The sequence below is a fragment of the Gambusia affinis genome, linkage group LG22 (genome assembly GCF_019740435.1).
Source record: "Gambusia affinis linkage group LG22, SWU_Gaff_1.0, whole genome shotgun sequence".
In the NCBI taxonomy this organism is placed as follows: Eukaryota; Metazoa; Chordata; class Actinopteri; order Cyprinodontiformes; family Poeciliidae; genus Gambusia; species Gambusia affinis.
The window spans coordinates 5,402,076-5,420,919 of record NC_057889.1 but is presented as its reverse complement, the minus strand read 5'-3'; the positions used below and the strand labels follow the sequence as shown (position 1 = coordinate 5,420,919).

General features: G+C 37.0%; 3 protein-coding genes across 3 annotated transcripts; all 3 read right to left on the bottom strand.

Moving 5' to 3' along the window:
- Positions 1 to 53: 53 nt before the first annotated feature.
- grem1a (gremlin 1a, DAN family BMP antagonist) lies at positions 54 to 1,745 on the bottom strand. The gene is made up of 2 exons (XM_044105731.1): positions 1,612 to 1,745; positions 54 to 1,070 (listed from the first exon to the last, which is right to left on the bottom strand). Exon 2 carries the CDS (start codon positions 1,060 to 1,062, stop codon positions 529 to 531), a length of 534 nt encoding a protein of 177 aa, XP_043961666.1. The 5' UTR covers positions 1,063 to 1,070; positions 1,612 to 1,745; the 3' UTR covers positions 54 to 528.
- Positions 1,746 to 1,792: 47 nt separating this feature from the next.
- LOC122825852 (neuroendocrine protein 7B2) lies at positions 1,793 to 9,402 on the bottom strand. Its single transcript, XM_044107434.1, has 13 exons — positions 9,124 to 9,402; positions 8,960 to 9,056; positions 8,582 to 8,838; positions 7,513 to 7,664; positions 7,329 to 7,433; positions 7,089 to 7,262; positions 6,943 to 7,017; positions 6,772 to 6,793; positions 5,333 to 5,589; positions 4,982 to 5,131; positions 4,307 to 4,419; positions 3,941 to 3,994; positions 1,793 to 3,131 (listed from the first exon to the last, which is right to left on the bottom strand). The coding sequence occupies exons 1-13, from the start codon at positions 9,297 to 9,299 to the stop codon at positions 3,012 to 3,014; spliced, it is 1,752 nt and encodes a 583-aa protein (XP_043963369.1). The 5' UTR covers positions 9,300 to 9,402; the 3' UTR covers positions 1,793 to 3,011.
- A 1,502-nt stretch (positions 9,403 to 10,904) lies between these two features.
- On the bottom strand, positions 10,905 to 16,846 carry actc1a (actin alpha cardiac muscle 1a). Its single transcript, XM_044105730.1, has 8 exons — positions 16,693 to 16,846; positions 15,301 to 15,452; positions 14,307 to 14,435; positions 14,032 to 14,227; positions 13,778 to 13,939; positions 12,583 to 12,774; positions 11,254 to 11,435; positions 10,905 to 11,172 (listed from the first exon to the last, which is right to left on the bottom strand). Exons 2-8 carry the CDS (start codon positions 15,427 to 15,429, stop codon positions 11,029 to 11,031), a joined length of 1,134 nt encoding a protein of 377 aa, XP_043961665.1. The 5' UTR covers positions 15,430 to 15,452; positions 16,693 to 16,846; the 3' UTR covers positions 10,905 to 11,028.
- Positions 16,847 to 18,844: the final 1,998 nt, after the last annotated feature.

The following is an 18,844-nucleotide window of genomic DNA, read 5'->3' as shown; positions in this document are numbered from 1 at the left end:
GCATGTATTCTCACTGTATTTTTTTTCAAAAATAAAACAATATTATGACAAAGTCACGGTGTATTTTGTTTATTTAAGTAGATTAGAAAAATCGAGAAGCATCAGGAAAAAAGAAAAGGAGCATAGAAACAGCTCAATAAATTAGAATATAATTTTAAACTACTTTTTAGTTGACGGGCATAGAAATCAATTGCATTTTAAAAGGAGAGTGGTATTTACTATAAATGTTAGATGTTAATTCAACTATTGAAAGTAAAATTGAATTTACAGTAAACAAGTTAGCAAGTATAATGTTTTTTGTTTTTAAAATTTGGAACAGAAAGTGTAGACAGTGTAAAATGTGCAATTCATCACTACAAAATAAAATAAAATAATGCTCTTGGGGGGGCCCCTGGTGGTGTTGGGCCCCAAGAAGCCGCGTAACTTGGGCCGGCTTTGGACTCTCCAGCAGTTCAGTCAAGTTTCATCAAAGGTGTCCTCACTCTGGTACCCTGACGCCGTTTTCTTGATTATTTATTAACGGTCCGGTCATCCGGCTGTGGCTCTGTCCGTGTTGATATTTACGCAGCGGCACTGCTTCACGCGCTGGACCCGCTTCCTCCGCGTGCTGGGCGTCTGACCCGGACAAAACAGCGTGAGGGTGATGGTGCTGAACGTTTTCGGTCTGCAGGCGGAGCAGGCCTGGAACACGCCGCCGTCCTGGTAAGTGTGGCGCGGGATGTAGAAGGAGTTGCATTGTCCGTAGCAGAAGCGGTTGGTGATGGTGCGGCTCAGGCAGCCCTCCTCCTGGATGGTCTGCTTCAGCATCTGCGTCTTGCACCAGTCCGTCCGCAGGTAGCGGCGCTCCGTGACGAGCAGCGCTTCCTGGCTGGACTCCAGGATCTCATCTGTCGCGGCTGCGGACGCGGCGCCGCGGGAGAGAAGCGCGGAGAGAGGAGGCTGGACGCACCCGTCCGATTCGTTCGGGTTGACGGCTTGAAATGGGTCGGACTCGGCGCTGCTCGGCCTCGGGAGTAGAAGAGCCAGGACTGCTTTAAAGATCAGTCCCGAATGGGAATGCATCGCTGAAGCTGAAAGAAGAACAATGGAGAACATTTTACGCACAGCTTTTACGCTCAAACTACCCGTCAAGTCTCCCGTTTTGGCCGGGAAACAACCATATAGTACCCCTCTATCCCGCAAGTTTTCCCGTATCTTTTCCCAATTTTTAAATCCAAAACTTGACATAAAGCTCTGAAGAGCCCACTGCAGTGAACCCCGGTGAAAACCTGGGTTGTTCCTCCAAATATTGATTTTTGAACTTCTCCCGAGTTAAAACATCAGTGTTGTTGTTTCTAAATGAATATGAACTTGTTTTCTTTGCATTATTTGAGGTCTGAAAGCACTGCATCTTTTTAAATATTTTCTGCAAATAAATACTAACTTTTTGCTTGGAATTTCAGACATGTCAGTAGTTCATAGAATAAAAGAACAATGTTCATTTTACTAAGACATAATCCTATACAAAGTAAAATTAGAGAAATTGAGCATTTTAAGTGTTCTCTCAATTTTCTCCAGAGCTGTCCAAGCACTAATTCAGGATATAAAGTCTGTCAGTATATCTCCATTTACCTGCTGTGTTAAATCCCCCTAAAACAACTTTGCTCTGTCCACAAGATGTTTCTCTCTGCTAGTCCTGGCTTCTCTGAAGCAGCTTTAAGTTTCAGCAGAAGAACACACCTCCAGCCCCGATCCTCACTTTATCTTTCTGAAAACGGAGGAAAAAAAAAAAACAAACCCAAAACTTCCAGACTTTGTCAATGCAGATAAGTTGTTTATTTGACTTTACAGAACAAAAACAGAAGACAAACATTTTGACAAGATGCTGTAAACAAGATAAGAGTCGCTGCAGCCTGAAGAGAAAAAGCTCCAAATATTTGTCATGCCGGAGTGAAGATGTTCATAAGCAGATTTTAAATAAAAGGAGATTTATAGATGTTGAAGAGACACATGAATCATAACATTTTAACAAACTGAGTAAAACTGTTCTCTGTACTGCTGTGAATAAATAAGCTATAATTTAACCTCCAGATCTTTAATAAAACTTTACACATTCTGGATCGTATCTGTAATTATGAGATCTTATATTAGTGACAGCTTTAACAGCATCAATCTTAATCAGCTGAAGGATACTTGAATCACTTTTTTACCTTCTAAATTTAGTTTTAAATATTTACCAAAGCAGTTTTAACACGGACTCTATTTCCTGTTACCAAATTTCTAATGCAAAGTAGCACATAATTCTAGGATTATCTTCCCAAAAAATTCTGTTTTTATGCCCACTTGTTTATTTTTTAGCTTTAAGTCAGGGGTGTTGAACTCATTTTCATTTTGAGTCAAATCAAAAGTCTGAATGTTATTAAAGGGACTGAATGTATTAAAACCCCACTCAACTGTTAAAATGTCAATTAATACCCATTTGTTTCTTAAAATGTAATATTTAACATCTTTTCACACTGATCAATTCATCCAGGATTTTGAGATTGTTTTTGTGGTGCCAATTTAGAAATATTCGTAAGAAATTTATGATGCTAAATGTGAATTTTTATTAATCGTTGCATCGGTCCTGGACTTTAGCTCAACATCAAGCACCAGTTACTTAAACTCAATGTTTTTGGGCAATTTTGAGAAAACTTCACAGTAAAACTCAGAAAAAAATGTGAGAATCTGTAGATTTTGTATGAATTTAGCAGATTTGTGAAAAACTGGAGGGACTAATTGATGTAATTTGGAGTCTAGAGGGCCACATAAAAAGCTACAGCGGGTCAGATTGGGTCCCTGGGCCTCGAGTTTGACACATGTGCTTTAGGCGAATCACCAGATAGATCTTGGCAGATTTTTACGTTTAAGTCAATGAAAATGCAGCGCTTCTGCTGAAAACACTGTGCCAATGTCTATTGAAACAAATCCTGGAGTGTGCAGCCTACAAACATTTATCTGAGAGAAAAACATTTTCCAGGTTTTCCCAAATTTCAGATTGCAGGTTTGCTGGGAGCCGCAGTGGTCGATGTTTCTTCTTCTGAGAAATGGGGAACGGATTTCTTGGCAACCACATTGTCCAACCTTTGACCCTGTAAATAAGGGTTGATGCTCTGTGGAAACAGACATGAGGAATGTTTACGTAACTTCATAAATACTGGTTTCATATTGGTTTATAAGAAGGATTTATTTATTCAGGATGAACTGATTGAGATTATTGACACCAAAACTGTGAAAGTTTTGCAGTTCGCCTTAAATTGTCCTTTCTCTTCATTATTCCATCTACACTCTTGGAAGCACCAATGCATTTAAATGCTGCATGTGTGGTTTTAGAGCAAATCTACAAGAAATTAAATTTGCACACCCAATTTATTTATTTTTTTAAAATAAATTACTAAAGTTGTTTTGTTGTATAATCATTTCACCCTGAAAACAGATGGATCTATCCAAGTACCTGCCCTGAAGAGTATATTTATAAAATTAAGACATAAGCAAGTAAAAAAATATATATTTAAGTGGTAATTCTAACAAACCAGTGTAAAGTTTCCCTGAGAAAACTTGCTAACCCTGGTGGTTGGGCGCTTGGCAGTCATTTTTCTGTCGTGTTTTTGAGTTAAAAAATGTTTATAGTTGACAGAAAATTTGAAAATATCACTTGATAATTATGTGTTATTGAAAGTTTAACACCTGAATACCAACTATAAAGTCTTAAAAATGCAAACATTTAACAAAAACTTAAACAAGTAATGCTTAGCCTGATGGTGGCAAAAGTAAAGCCTGGTGGCCCGCCAGGCTTATGATACACTGTGGAAAACACAATAGTCAGAGTATCTAAAAGACAAGACATTTCTCAAACTTAATCCTACAAATTAAAAATGTCAAAGGAAAAAGTATTGTAAAAAACTAGAGGTGAGTATTTTACCCTTTTCCTTCTCTTTGGTTCTCCCTTCAGCTTTTGGTATAAAAGCTTTTTGTTCTGAAAGAAACCAAAAAACAATTTCTTTAATAAAACACAATGTTGTAGTTCACATGTCTTCAAATCAAAGACCAAATATATAATCACATTTTGCAGGAGATAAAATTTCCTGCAAAACAAGATGTCAATTTAAAATAAAATCTATGGTTTTCCCAAATGGAGGTAAAGAACCTAAAACAAAAAAACTGCAAAGATCCTAAATCATGGCCACATTTTAGACAAACCAGTCAGTTTGAAGCTTCTAATAAGAAACATTACATTGAACTATTTTTAAAAATAATTAAGAGTTTATGTGTCTGCTGATTCCCTCACCCACTTTCCCAGAGCGGGGTAGTCATGCTCTGGGTCGAAGAGGTGCTGATGTTTCTGAAACTCCCTGCTGAACTCAGCCGTGTCCGGAGCATTTTCCAAGCAACCATCTCCTGCTGTGAGTAAAAATTAAAAAAAAAAAGATACTTTTATGAAACAAAGTGCTGTCAGAAAATGTACATGTAATGCATTATTTGTGGTTATACCCTCCGATGTAAATCTAAGTAATTGTGACCATTATTTTCTCACCGACAGACTAAATCAAACGTTTCCTGTTTTAAGTCATTTCTACACAGTAAAAACACAAAATATTACCAAATATTTTTGATCTAGTTTATAGTAATTTATTTGTAATGTCTTGAAATAAGACAAAACTAACTCACAAGTAACTTTTTAGCAAGATACGGAGGCTTGTTTTAAGTAAATAGTTCCTTAATATTTAAGAAAAAGTACATGTACCATTGGCAGATTATAAAAACGTAAGACATTTTTCTCACCTTATAAAGGTAATTTATCTGTCAATGAAAGACACATTCATCCTCTTAAGTTGAATAAAGCAACAAAACCTAAACCTTCAGTTTGTCTTTATTTTGGCATTTGTTGCTTTTAAAAGTCGTTGTCTGCCTGTATATTTACATTGGTGGTTCCGAACATAAAAATGGAGGTTAAAGTTTCTACCCGTTTTTCCCAGGGGACAGGGGTTTGGAGGGTCTGGGTAGCTGTGGTCATCGCTAAAGTCTTTGGGAACATTGTCGCCTGTCAGCTCAGCCACGATGTTTGGGATGTTTCCGTAAGGACCGAGGTGCTGCAGGCCTTCATGAGCACCACCTGGTGGGCGGAAGAGACATTACAACCATCAACATTTTTCCTACAATAAAAAAAAAACCTTACTTCTTACACTGCAATATCTAAACACAATGTTAATGTAAGTGTTCATAATATTATGAGTTATTCCAGAAGAACAAACTGAGACTCAAGAAAAACGGGGAAAACATTTTTTTTTTATTTAAAAAAAGTTGTTTTGATTACCTTGTATGCTCTGAGGCCCGACGATGTTCGTGGCCTGATGTGCAGGGTACTCCACCCGGGGCCGAGCGATGCCCAGCTGCTCCATGACGCCGTGCAGCAGCCGCTGGATGTCGGCCTCGGACACCTGGTCAACCGCCGTGCGGGGAGTGCGAGCTGGAGCTCTGCCGAGCTGCAGGAACACCAGCAGTCCGAGCAGAGAGAGCCGCGCAGAGGATCCCATTTCTGTCATCTGCGGGGGTGAAGCGCACACGAAGCATCTTTGGACAAATGGCATATAACCACCAACAAACAGCTGTTTTTACTTAATCCGAAAATAATTAGCCTGAACTTTGACCCTTAACCATAACAGATTGAATGGAGCAAGCCGTTATCTAAACTGTAGCATATTATAAAATGGAGATACACATTTATGATGCGCCACTCTCTGTCAACAGCCCGTGAATAGCCAAAATGATCAGATTACACGTTAAACTCAACCACATGCTCTGTTCGTTTTAATAAGTTTCATTTTATGTACATTTGAAAAAGAAACGCACTAAAATGATGTTTTTCTTTACCTTGAATACGCAGACGGAGGAACCTGCCTACTCCATCAAGTAAGTCACCATGAAAAAATGAGTTCCGTTTTTCTTTCAAAAAATAAAATACATTACATTCCACATCCGTTAGTAACTCTCACAAAAGCGAATTCCTGGCCAGTTTAAATCGATGTTATACAGGAAATTGTAACTTTAAGTGTTACCGCTCAGGTTGCAACGATTGATACACCAACTCCTTGTTAAACTCAAATTTGTTGCAACCATCTATATAGCGGTCCTTTATTTTGAAAGACAATGTCACATTTCCGGTGGTGTGAAACCGCTTCACGGATCAGATGCAGTTGCTAGGAAACCAGAATTCCTATTTTCTCATTGGTGGCACACAGGTCCGTTAACATTTATGTCATTTAGTAAGTGTTCAACTTAGAAATAATGCAGAAATTCAAAATGCTGATATTTTAAAATAAAAAGCCTTAGTTAAATTGCTTTTATAAGACCTGATCAGGCCTTTAAACCCATATAATCTATTTATCCCATTCAAAAGAAAGTGTCATAATTCAAACTAAATTTAAATACTGGGGTTTTCTGAATGAGTGAAGTAACAACCAAAGGGAAACTACCAGGAAGAATGTTTAAGTTTCAACAATGTCTTAGGATTCAACAAAATCTTAGGATTTGAACATTTCAGAGCAATGTTCAATCCATTTGAAAGAGGAAATTATTAGCAACTTGAAACCTAGCAAGATTTTTTCCACTCTGAGGTGGATCTAAAAGCTGGTTTTTAGGGGAATGCATTACACGTTTCAGATTTGTTTAAAAGTTTTACTTCACAATAAGCTGCTTTGCATCAGTGCATCAAATGTACTGAAGTTTATTGATTAACATGACAAAATTTGTAACCCTAAGAAAGTCAAATCTTTGACTGACGAAGTACAGAAAAGTAACAGTCACATAAAAACGACATTTATTTAAAAGAGAAAAAAAAAAGTCTGATACAACAAAATCTGTTCAGATATTTTTCAGAGATGGACAAACATGGAACAAGTAGTAAAATTTAGATTGGTGAAGAACGTCTCCTCCAGGTTTTGTGCTGCAGTCTCTCCAACGCAGTAACAAAAGTTGTGTTTGCAGATCTGAAACTTTGATCTATAAACATGTGTATTAATTATTCTTTCCACAAGAACAGAAGCAATGTCCATTTTAAATATCACTTCTACCTTCATTGGGCATGCAGGTCCTGAACAGCTGGATGTTGGGGAAGGTTTCCAGACCAATGCTTCTCCTCAGCTTTGGGTCGCCTTTCGCTATGCAGACAAGAGTCGGGTCAGAAACTGCAGACCTGACCTTTGGCTTGCTCTGAATCCAGAGCCTGGTCTTCTCACATCGTTTTACTGAGGGAAAAAAAACCAACTTTAATATAGTAAAATTTAAATTTCTCAGGAGTAATTGTATTTTACCCTTTAAGCTCCGCATCTTTTGGTTTCTTTTCTTGAACACATCCTCCAGATGAACAAAGTTCATAAAAGATTTCATGCTGTCCATAACAGTTTTAGAAATCGCACCTAAAATATGATGCATTTAGAAGAAAGTCAGCCAAAGATATTTTAAAATGATAATGAACTAATATGATCAATTTATTACCAAAAACATGCGGAAACTCTATGAAAGTGCGCAGGACAAGAACTCGAAGTTTAAGTCGTTCTTCTGACATTTCGGTTTTGTTTGGCGGCGGTAAGAGGCATGGGACAAAAACTGTGGCCAGATTGGAGCTGGTCATCAAGTTGTCAGAGCATCTGAGAAAAGAAGAAAATCTTTTTATGATCACATGAAAATATGACACTCTTTGGTAAAATGAAACCTTCCATTTCAAGCCCCAAAAGTTGACTAGTTTCATTCTCTGAGAGCTGAACTGATTAAACAACATTGTCTTTTCACAAACTAACACTCTAAAATAAAGAATCAGGAAGTGATAAAATTGACTCAAAATGTTGCAGCATTTAAAAGTGACGGTAATAAATTTGTTCACAAGGCAAGTGATTTTAAAAAAGCGCTACACCAGCATCATCCTACCATTTCCTGTCACCTTTGTCTTTCCTGCAACATCCGGTTGTTGATCACATAACTCGTGATGCAAGTCATGTGATCAACACTAGCTTTAAATGCAGCCAAAAAACCCCATCCTACTGCAAAATACAGCTTTTTTAAATTGTGGTGTTTCAATTAAGCAAGTTTATTTTTGTAATTCCAATTTGTACAATGTTACGGTCAATGGAGACATAGCTAATGTTGATCTCACAGCATGCTGAATATCCAAGCAAATCCAGCTGAAAACAGTCCAACCGGGTTTCTGATTAGTTCTGATATCAATCATTTGCCCCCTTTGCTGCACTAATGAACCATAAGGGAAATTAATATAAAACAAATAATGTTTGTGAATGCTTTTAAAATTATATTTGCGCTCTTTAATTGTGTCACTATATGGGGTAAACTAGCCAGTTTTAAAGCCTGTGATGTCATTGTTCAAACACGTTTTAGAGAGAAATTGTTGCAAAATCCAGAAGAGTAAATTGTTAACTGATACTTTCATCCATTTTTCTTTCCTATAAATGTGTCTCAGTGGTGATACTTAGCAAAAACAACAACAACAAAAAACCCAACTATTTTCTGTGTCTACAGGTCCAATATTCTCCACTCTGTTAATCATTCATACCTCTGAGAAACTTTGTGAAGGAAGTCAAACAGATACTGCAGGCAGGATGAGTTTCTGGCTGGAAGCAAACAGGAGAGTAACTGAAGGGCAGCCATCTTGTCCTGCAGGTCGGGGAGGGCCTGCGCTTTCAGCAGGGCTGCATGAAGCTCAGAAGGGAACAGCTGTTCAGGAAGCTCCCTGCAAAACTGTTTGACGAGGGTAGCGATATCATAGGGGGAAGCAGTGGACAGGGCATCGTCCCCACGATTCAATTTCTCCTAAACCAGGCAAAAAAATAATAATATTAATTTTGATGCATGATAGCTATAAACATAGAAAACTGATTAAAAGTACTGCATATGACCATTTAATGTGGTTCAAATGGAGGATAAATCTTACCCTGAGGATCTTAACGCGAGGAAGGGAGCCTGGTTTTCTGAACAGGCCCACAGTACCAACACGGTCCAACAGAAAAGAGCAACCATCCACTAAAAAGCTAAGATAGAAACCAAAACACTAGATTCAATCAAGCTAATCAGTGTTTACTTTCTGCATTCACTTACCAGGGTACAAGACCAAATTCAGGAATGTATCGTCTGGGCAAATTTTCCAGAGGGACCCCAAACACCTTAGCTCCAGTGTACACCAATTTCCCTTTCTTCTTCGCAAAGTTCTTTACAGAAATCCCATAAAGAGCTTGGAGGTGAAATCGAATCACGTTACTGTCTGTAATCTTCATTTCAAAAACAAGAATCCAGAAGCATCCAACAGTTTTCAGTTGACCTGGGAAAATAACTAAGAAAATGAACCTGCAGACATAGAAGAAAGCTTTTATATGCTAGTTATACTGATTAGTTTCACCTGGGACACAGAAGAAAGCAAGTGTTGCATTCAGGTGACAAAGGGAAGATAGTTGACATGAGTTTTTATCTTGCTCAACATTTTACTCAACATTTTATACCCATTCTTCACTATTCCAATTGAAAAGAAAACAACAACTATTCTTCAACTAAGGGAGGGCATTGAGGATAAAAACTCCCCAGTTTTCACTCTCTCTACTAATGTTTTAAATATGTAAGGGGATATTTATTCGTAAACACAGAGAATGCACGCGCAACTTGACTGCAGGGAGCTGTCGGGAGGCAACTGGTTGCCATGGTTACCCGTATTAATTTTGTTTCAACATTAGCTAGTTTGTTGTCAGTCACTGTAGTACTACAACTGTTTATCACAGCGGGATAAAATAAGTTATTCTATCTAATTAACATAAATGAATGAGATGCGTCTTAACGGCTCGTAAGTATTAAGTGGGAGTGAGTCGATAAATGATGAGAGAAAATGCCACAAACGTCAAAAATTATTAAAACAATTTCCGCATGCGCAGTAGAGTGGCTGCTGATAATCCCTCTATATTTATTTTATGTAAGTGCTTTTCACCTCAACTAGAAGTTTTACTAAAATTGAACAAAATGTAATCAGGCTAAAAGCTTGATTACACATTATTGTTCAAGGAAGCTTAATTAGATATAACCAGAAGCTAGCACAAATTTGCTAGCTTCACCTCGAGAGCTAGCTAATCAGTTAAACTTGTTTTTTTGTTTTTTTACATTGTACTTCATATAGTTTTTGGAAAGAGAAACAGATTATATGACTTTGAGGAAATGATCTGTAAAACTGTTAAACCAAAGAAAACAGTGGAATTTATTAAAACAATTTCATTATTCGATTAATATTTGCAAAATGAACAATTTCAATTAAAATTACATTTTAAAAAAATATCATGTTTCTAAAGGCTTTCAATCAACATTTGTGTTTACGTTTTCTCCTAGTCTAATGCCATAATTGATTTAACTCATAAATTTCATTTTTACAGGTTTTTTTTTAACATTACTGCATTAAAATTTTTTTGAGAACCTCTGGAGGTTTTGTACTAACATGGCTTCAAACGAACAATTTTATGATGACAGAACTGTTTTCTTTTGACTCAAAACATAAATATATGATGCAGTAGTCTTATTAGTTATAATTTTTTGTTTTCAGGTGAAGGGGAAATATTTAGGAAGTTTAATTTTCTTTGGTTCCCAAAGTTTGATTTCACATAGTTTTGGGTTATTAGAGCATAACAGCTAAAACCATTTGGTCATCTATAAAATAATTTCCAAAGCTCAAACTAAATAATAATAATAATAAATGATTGCTGACAGTGTATTGTTATTGTGTTGGCTTGTGCTTTTAGTCTTTTTAAATGACTTGTTAGAAAAGAAATGGTTTGTTACCAAACCCACCAAATACTTAGAATAGCATTAAATGTAATTTTATCAAAACAACTCTCCAAACCCTTGAATTGCATTTTAAAAAACTATTTATTATTACAACAGCACATGTATATACACAGTAGAAATAAAGTTATGGAAAGTAAGCTAGTTTGGTTGTTGGTTTTGGTTCTGGTTTTGGTTCTGACTGGCGATTTAGAAGCACTTCCTGTGGACGATGGAGGGGCCAGCTTCATCATACTCCTGCTTGCTGATCCACATCTGCTGGAAAGTGGACAGAGAGGCCAAGATGGAGCCACCGATCCAAACAGAATATTTCCTCTCAGGAGGAGCAATGATCTGCAAGGAGAGAAGAGAGAAAGGGTTTTACAAAAAGGACATCAGAGCAACTTACAGCTTCCCATAAAGAGTCATGCTCACCTTGATTTTCATGGTGCTTGGGGCCAAGGCGGTTATTTCTTTCTGCATACGGTCGGCAATACCAGGGTACATGGTGGTTCCACCAGACAACACATTGTTGGCATAAAGGTCCTTACGAATGTCAATGTCACACTTCATGATGCTGTTGTAAGCGGTTTCATGGATGCCAGCAGACTCCATACCTGAGAAAGTTACACAACAAATGTTTTATGAATTTACAGTAAAATGTGAAGTTTAGAGAAAACATCTGAAATAAAATAATGTACAATAGCTCAAGACCTAAACAGCTAATATTCTTTCTTTTTGTTTTAAATATGAAATATTTCAGTCCAACAGAGGCCCTGAATTCTACTACGGCGTTTTAGTGCCATTGTACGCAGAATAAAAGGAGTACATTTCCACCAGAAAAATCTGAAATATTTAGATTAATCTCAGAAATATTCTAGAAAAAATTGTGGAAACTTCTTCGTTTGAAAAAATTTTAAATGGGATAGAAAAAAAGAAATTTTGAGATTCAGATAAGTTTGAAAAGTCAAAAATTTTCAATATTTAGAAATTATCTGAGTATGAAAAGTTTGATAAATTTGATAGAAAAAAACTGAAAAATTCTCCCAAAAACATGGACATTTCTGAGTTGAAAAGTACAAAATTTTTCATATTCTGTCTCAAAAGTTTAACTGTTTAACTTTTGAAAGTTTTAAAAGTCAGCAATTTTTGATATTTGGAAACTGAGTTTTGAAATTTGCAAATTTCCTATAAAAAATTTAACATTCTCAAGAAAAACACATGGAAATTTCTGAGCTAAAAAAGTCAAAAATATTAAATTTTAAAAGTTGAAATTTTTTAACTTTAGAAAATCAGAAATTTCAATGTTTTTTTTCTAGAAAATTTTAGTCTTTCTAGAAAATTGGCGACTTTTCAAACATCAGAGATTTCCAAGATTTTTCTATAAACTTTTGAGATCTCAAAATTTGTTGTTTTTTCTCTAGCACATTTTTGATTTTTCAAACTTAAAAACTTTTATATTTTTTCAAGAACATTTCAGAAATTGTTCTGACAGAAATGTACTCTTTTGTTCTCTATTCACAGTGGCGCTAATACATGACTTAGAATTCATATATACATAAAAACGAAAAATTACCACTGAAAACTTGCATGTATATGTAAAATAATGGTAGTAATCAAAATAATTATAGCAGATTGTGATTTCCTCCAAAACTATATTTTACCATGTCAGTAAAATAACTTAATTTTCCTCCTCATCAGTGTTTTTGTAAAAGGTTTCTGTTGTTTTGGTCTTTTTTGTTGTTGTTGCGGGTCATGGCTCACCGATGAAGGAAGGCTGGAACAGAGTCTCCGGGCAGCGGAAACGCTCGTTGCCGATGGTGATGACCTGCCCGTCGGGAAGCTCGTAGCTCTTCTCCAGGGAGGAGGAGGAGGCGGCGGTCGCCATCTCGTTCTCAAAGTCCAGTGCTACATAGCACAGCTTCTCCTTGATGTCTCGCACAATTTCACGCTCAGCTGGAGAGAAAAATTATCCGAGTCCAGTCAAAACGTATCACCAGACATTCAACATGTAAATCTCAGACGAACTAGATAATCACATGACAACTTAAAGATTGTTTCTCAAACAAATTAGCTATATCCATTAGCTTAGCACAAGTTTCCTAGAGATAGTTTATTCCAGTGGTTGTAAAAATACAATTATTTACTCACCAATCAATATTTAATCGTCTTAAGTAGAGGTTGTGTTTAAATTGAACAATTCTAATCAGACTTAATTTGTTTTTTATTGTTTTTCAAGCATACAGAATCAGTTATTACCATTAGCCTAGCACAGATTTGCTACCTTAATGTCGAGAGCTGGCTAATCATTAAAAACTGGTTTAATCCGGTGGTTGTAAATTTACAATTATTTAATCAGCAATAAACTTTTCATTATCTTGACTGGAGGTTGAATTTAAATTGAACAAATTGTAATCACACTTAACGATTCGTTATTTATTATTTTTCAAGCAAACCTAATCAGGCATTTCCATTAGCTTACCACAGATTTGCTAGCTTTATCTCGAGAGTCAACTACAAAGTCAACACTTGTTTTTTTTACATTGTAGTGCATATCTGTTTTGTAAACACTAATGTAAAAAGTGCTTTATATAAATTAACAATTTATTTTTTGGTATACTAAAGTGTTAAGAAAATAGTTTGGTAATGCTACATATGGTAGCAATAGCAAAACATCCATTTGTTTTCTTTTAAGTACATAATGTTTTTATCTTAAAAGTGTTGAATATGTTTAGTATAAAGTTTAGGCTAAGCTATATTAGTTTTTATTTCCAAGATATAAACTATACCTTTTGCTGAAATTTGTATTTTATACATCTTTTTTTAACTTTTCAAAACTATTTCTTAAGATTTATCATCTAATAGTCAATTTTTATCTAAACTAAGCGACTTGCTAATAGTAGATGCATTTTAGGGTAATATTTTAGTTTTACTTTTGTTATTGGTAACACTATAATACCTGTGGTGACAAAAGAGTAGCCACGCTCAGTCAGGATTTTCATCAGATAGTCAGTGAGGTCCCGACCAGCCAGATCAAGACGCATGATGGCGTGCGGAAGAGCGTACCCCTCATAGATTGGTACGTTGTGTGTCACACCATCCCCAGAGTCCAGTACAATACCTGTTGAGGAAAAAAAAACTAAATTTTCTTAACCAAAAAGTTTCTTCTACTGTGATATTGATATTGTGGCATAAACTATGGTAGAGTCTCACCAGTGGTACGTCCAGAGGCATAAAGGGACAGGACTGCCTGGATGGCAACATACATGGCAGGGACATTGAAGGTTTCAAACATGATCTGAGTCATCTTCTCTCTGTTGGCTTTTGGGTTTAGCGGGGCTTCAGTCAGCAGGGTGGGATGCTCCTCTGGAGCCACACGGAGCTCATTGTAGAAAGTGTGATGCCAGATCTAGAAACATTAAAAAGCGTCATGGATTGATTTTGATGTTTCGCCTCACATTTACTGCTGATTCGCTTCCATTTCTCACCTTCTCCATGTCATCCCAGTTGGTGATAATGCCATGCTCAATCGGGTACTTCAGAGTCAGGATACCCCTCTTGCTCTGGGCCTCATCTCCCACGTAGCTGTCCTTCTGACCCATACCCACCATCACACCCTGCCAGGGACACAAATTCATTTCAGATACTCAGGATGAAGATACAAAAAAAATCAGCTTTTTAGTTACTGACTCTTTGCACGTGACGTCACGCTCTTCAGAACTCCGCCATGATGGATGTCAAAATAACTAATGCGCTTCGTTAAAACTAGTCTAAAAACAGCGATATGTAAACTAATATTGCTTTAATCTAGTTGATTTCACTGTAGAAATGGGCGGCTGCACAAACAGACAAGGATGGAAACCAACCTTGTAATTTGTAACTTTAATGTTTAATGAGCAGCTGTCAATCATAATGACTGTCAGCCCTCAGTGTAATCACGATTTGCAGCAAACACTTTTTACAAAGTAAGAAGATTGATGTTGATTTACTTTATAAGTAATTATGATTAGAAAGATATCAAATCTTGCATTATGTAGAAGGTGCATCTAACCACCAATAACCATGGAAACAACGCCCCGCCGTCACGTAGCCTAGCATGTATGGTTAGCATCTTGTCTTTTGTAGGGCTGCACCAGTGCAAGAGGAAACGCTGTTAATGAAATGGTGATATAAATAATGTGATATGCATTCAGGAAAACTCTGTAATTTGATTAACACATCAGGGGGGAAAAGGTATGGGTCGGTTTCTAAGCTAGCAGTTTTCAACTTTTGTAAATCCTGCTGCCTATGAGCCCCAACCAGGTGTGTTTACAGACAAATTAGCTTGATTTGAACAAGTAGAAGCCATAAATAAACTGGCAAAAACAACTCTGGAAAACAACTTCCGTCGCTCTGTTCAATACCCTTGTTCCTCTCTTCCGTCATGGCACCTTGATTGATTAAGTTACGTCACGTGCAAAGGGTCATTAGTAGTTGCCTCACCTGGTGACGGGGGCGTCCAACAATGGATGGAAAGACGGCGCGGGGGGCATCGTCACCAGCAAACCCCGCCTTGACCAAACCAGAACCGTTGTCGCACACCAATGCGGTGGTCTCATCATCGTCACACATGTTTGGTCTGTTGTGTTGGCCTTCTGCAAAACCCAAAACATGGGAACATACTCAGAAACGGCTCGGTTCTGTGAAGCAATCTGGAGCTATTTTTGATATGCAGACACCCTTGAGTTGTTTAATCTCCTCTTTAAGCTCTTCCGCTTTGTGAAAAGCTAAAACTGGACTTGGCCCTGTCCACTCAAACAAACTAACACGTCTATTTTAAGCCTCAACAGCCCAACTCCTGCTCAGTGTCTCATTGTTAAGCCAGACCCAGTTAACAGCTGATGCAGTGAGTCTTTAGACAAGTGGCAGGAGGTCTGGGTCTCCTCTCAGCTGTCGTGAATAATAAACTCTTGTTTGGATCCAAAACATATGCTCAGATCTTTCTAGGATTTCTGGGACGCATCCAAAGTGCCAGCCCTTGTTTTAGACTACCAAATTACACAGAGCATCTTTTGACTGATGCTGGATGCTTGAAGCAAACCAAAACTTTTAAACTCCAAATGTGACTTTACTGCTTTTAACTTCAAGTTATTTTACATTCTTCTTGTCTAAAATCACTCCCTCTTTGTTATTTGGGATCAGTGACCCTTAAATGTTCAGTTATTCCTGTTCAGTTACCAAAATTTCCTTTGTTTTTAAAGTAATGTCAAATTTTTAGATGTATTTTATTTTTTGCAGCACAATTGACACTATAATTGTATAAAACTAAACATTCTCCTTGTAAATTTAAAAAATGTAAATTTATGTGAAATAATAACTGAAAAAGAAAGCCTAACAATGTTGGGGTTTAAAATAAAATTCACTGTCTTGCAAAATCTCCTTTTCAAGGAGATGTAGAGTTTTTTAAATGTATTTCATTTTATGCAACACAATTGACACTATAGTTGTATAAAACTAAACATTCTCCTTGTAAAGGTTGCTACATTAATTCACTGTTATGTGAAATAAATAACCAAAAAAGAAAACATAAAGTTGGGGTTTAATGTTGTATATAAAACTCACTCACTTGTTTTCAAAATTATAAAATCTTGATGATAGATTTTAATGAATGAGTGTCAGGAACGCTCTTTAAGTGAACAAATATAATAATGTCCACATTTCTGTTTGTCATTAAGTCAGTTTATAAGATGTTGTATCAACACACATCCTAAAACTGAATTACCATCCAAATATTTCTTCAGTTTCTTTCACAAACAATCTAATTCTACAAACAAAACCGGCAGCAAGAACATATAAATTCAGTATCTTCTGAGCCAGATTGTTGAAGATACTCACCAAGCTGTAAGCAGTGGGCTGGAGTTTCCTCTGGGATTCGGGGGCGAGGATGAGAGGGCCTCCTTAAATATGATTCAGCGTGCTGAGGCTGGGGGCCGGTGGGTGGGCTCAGGACTTCATGCAAGTCCAAATTAAGTGTTGCTCAGCAAAAAGGCAGCGTAAAGTGGATCCTGTGACAGGGATGCCTCCAGAATGGAGAGATATTTCCTTTGACAGTTTAAAGGTCCGGGGTGAGACATAACCAGCAGCCCTTTTTATGGTCCCAATAAACTGCTAAGTAGCAGCTTTTATGGTGTATGTGACAATAATTTATCATGACTAAATGGCAAATATATACTTTTAATGCAGGGGTCTGGTTTTTAAACATGTTTGGGTGTTAAAATTATTAGAATTATTTGGATTTATGAAATAAATATTATTGGTAACACTTTATTTGAAGGAGTGTGCATAAGACTGATATACTGTCATAAACATAACACGTTCTGAAGTGTCATTCAATAAATAACGACACTTGTAGTGCAATGTTTACAATTTTAATTGACTTTTAATGCAACTTTCGGTACAGCTTTTTATTAAAATTGTCATTATTTACCAAATAATGCAAAGTTGACACTTTTAATGTCATTTTTAACGCAAGATGTAATAGAACATTATATTAAAAGAGTCATTATTTACTAAATAATGATAAGCTAACACTTTCAATAGACTTTTAATGCAAGCTTTGGAACAACTTTGCATTAAAAGTTTCATTATTTACCAGATGAGGCAAAGTTGTCGATTTTAATGGACTTTTAATGCAAGTTTTAGTGCAACTTTGTTTTAAAGTGTCATTATTAGTAGTATTATTAGTGTACATTACTAAATATCACCTCATGACAACATTCATGCTTATAACAGATGTTATGTCATGTCAGTCTTCTGCACACCCCTTAAAATAAAGTGTTACCAAGACAATTGTTCAGTTTGTGCTGCTACTCAGATCCATGTGAATGAAGTAATATCGCTTTAATTGGGGATGTGGATGTTTGCAGGAAATGATTGTAATGTGAGAACATGTCTGAGTAATTCAGTTGCCAGACACAGTCTGCTTGTGCCATGTCACGGTATGTGTGTGCTGAGTGAGAGGGGACGGAGCGGTGGGGGCGGGGGGTTGCAGCCGAGCAGCTGAAACGCAGAGTTGAGAGACGGGGAGGGCGGCTGCAGACCTCCAGAGAGCCGAGGCGACATGTGGGGAGCGACGGCTGACGCTCCTCAGCTCTCATTGGCTCCAGCGTCTCCTTTTAGGGGAATGGAGTGTGGCCGGTGCCAGTAGCTGCACACACTGAAGGTAGAAAGATGGCAGCTCAGGACCCTTATTCGTCACCTTGTACCGCCTGCAGAGAGCCTGTGTTCTCCCCCTGAAGCCCTATGAGGCCACGGCGAGGGCAGCAGGAATGTAAATACCCCTCCACCTGCCTCCCCATTACTCTATGAGCGCCCTGAAGTGCTCCATTTGTAGACATGTGCTGCGATACGCGCAGGAAGAAACCCGTTTGAATGAAAACTCATCACCATCAGAAATGTTCTTAAAGGGACGACTGTGCCAGAATATATTGATAAAGCACATCAACAGCTGCTAAAATATTGATAACTCACTGAATTCAGTGAATAATTTCTAAAATTATATAATCAGTCCCTCCAGGATTTTGTGATTCTTTTGCAATTAAAACCACTGACAGTGTGTGGCTAACTATAGATATCTACAATAACTTTTGATATATTTGTGCTTATGGAAGTCGGTAAATGTGACTTATCGATCACTATGACAATATATAATAGGACCATTGGAGACAGAAAACAAAGCAGTAAGTTTTCACCAAAAAATTCTGAAATTTTCAGAAAAATGTCTGAGGTCCAAAAGTCGGATGTTTTGATTTTGAGTCAGCAGCGTCAAATTAATTTTGTTTTGGGCCAAATTCAGATCCTGAATGCTCTTAAAGGGCCGGTTGTGACAGAATGTATTTAAAAAACCTGTTCACAAACTTAAGATATCAATAAATCCTTAAAATTTAAATATAATATTGAGCATCTTTACAGTTCCTCCAGGATTTTATGTTTCTTTTTGTGATTTTTTGCAAAAAAAATCAAAGTGTTCTAATTTGGAAATATTTGC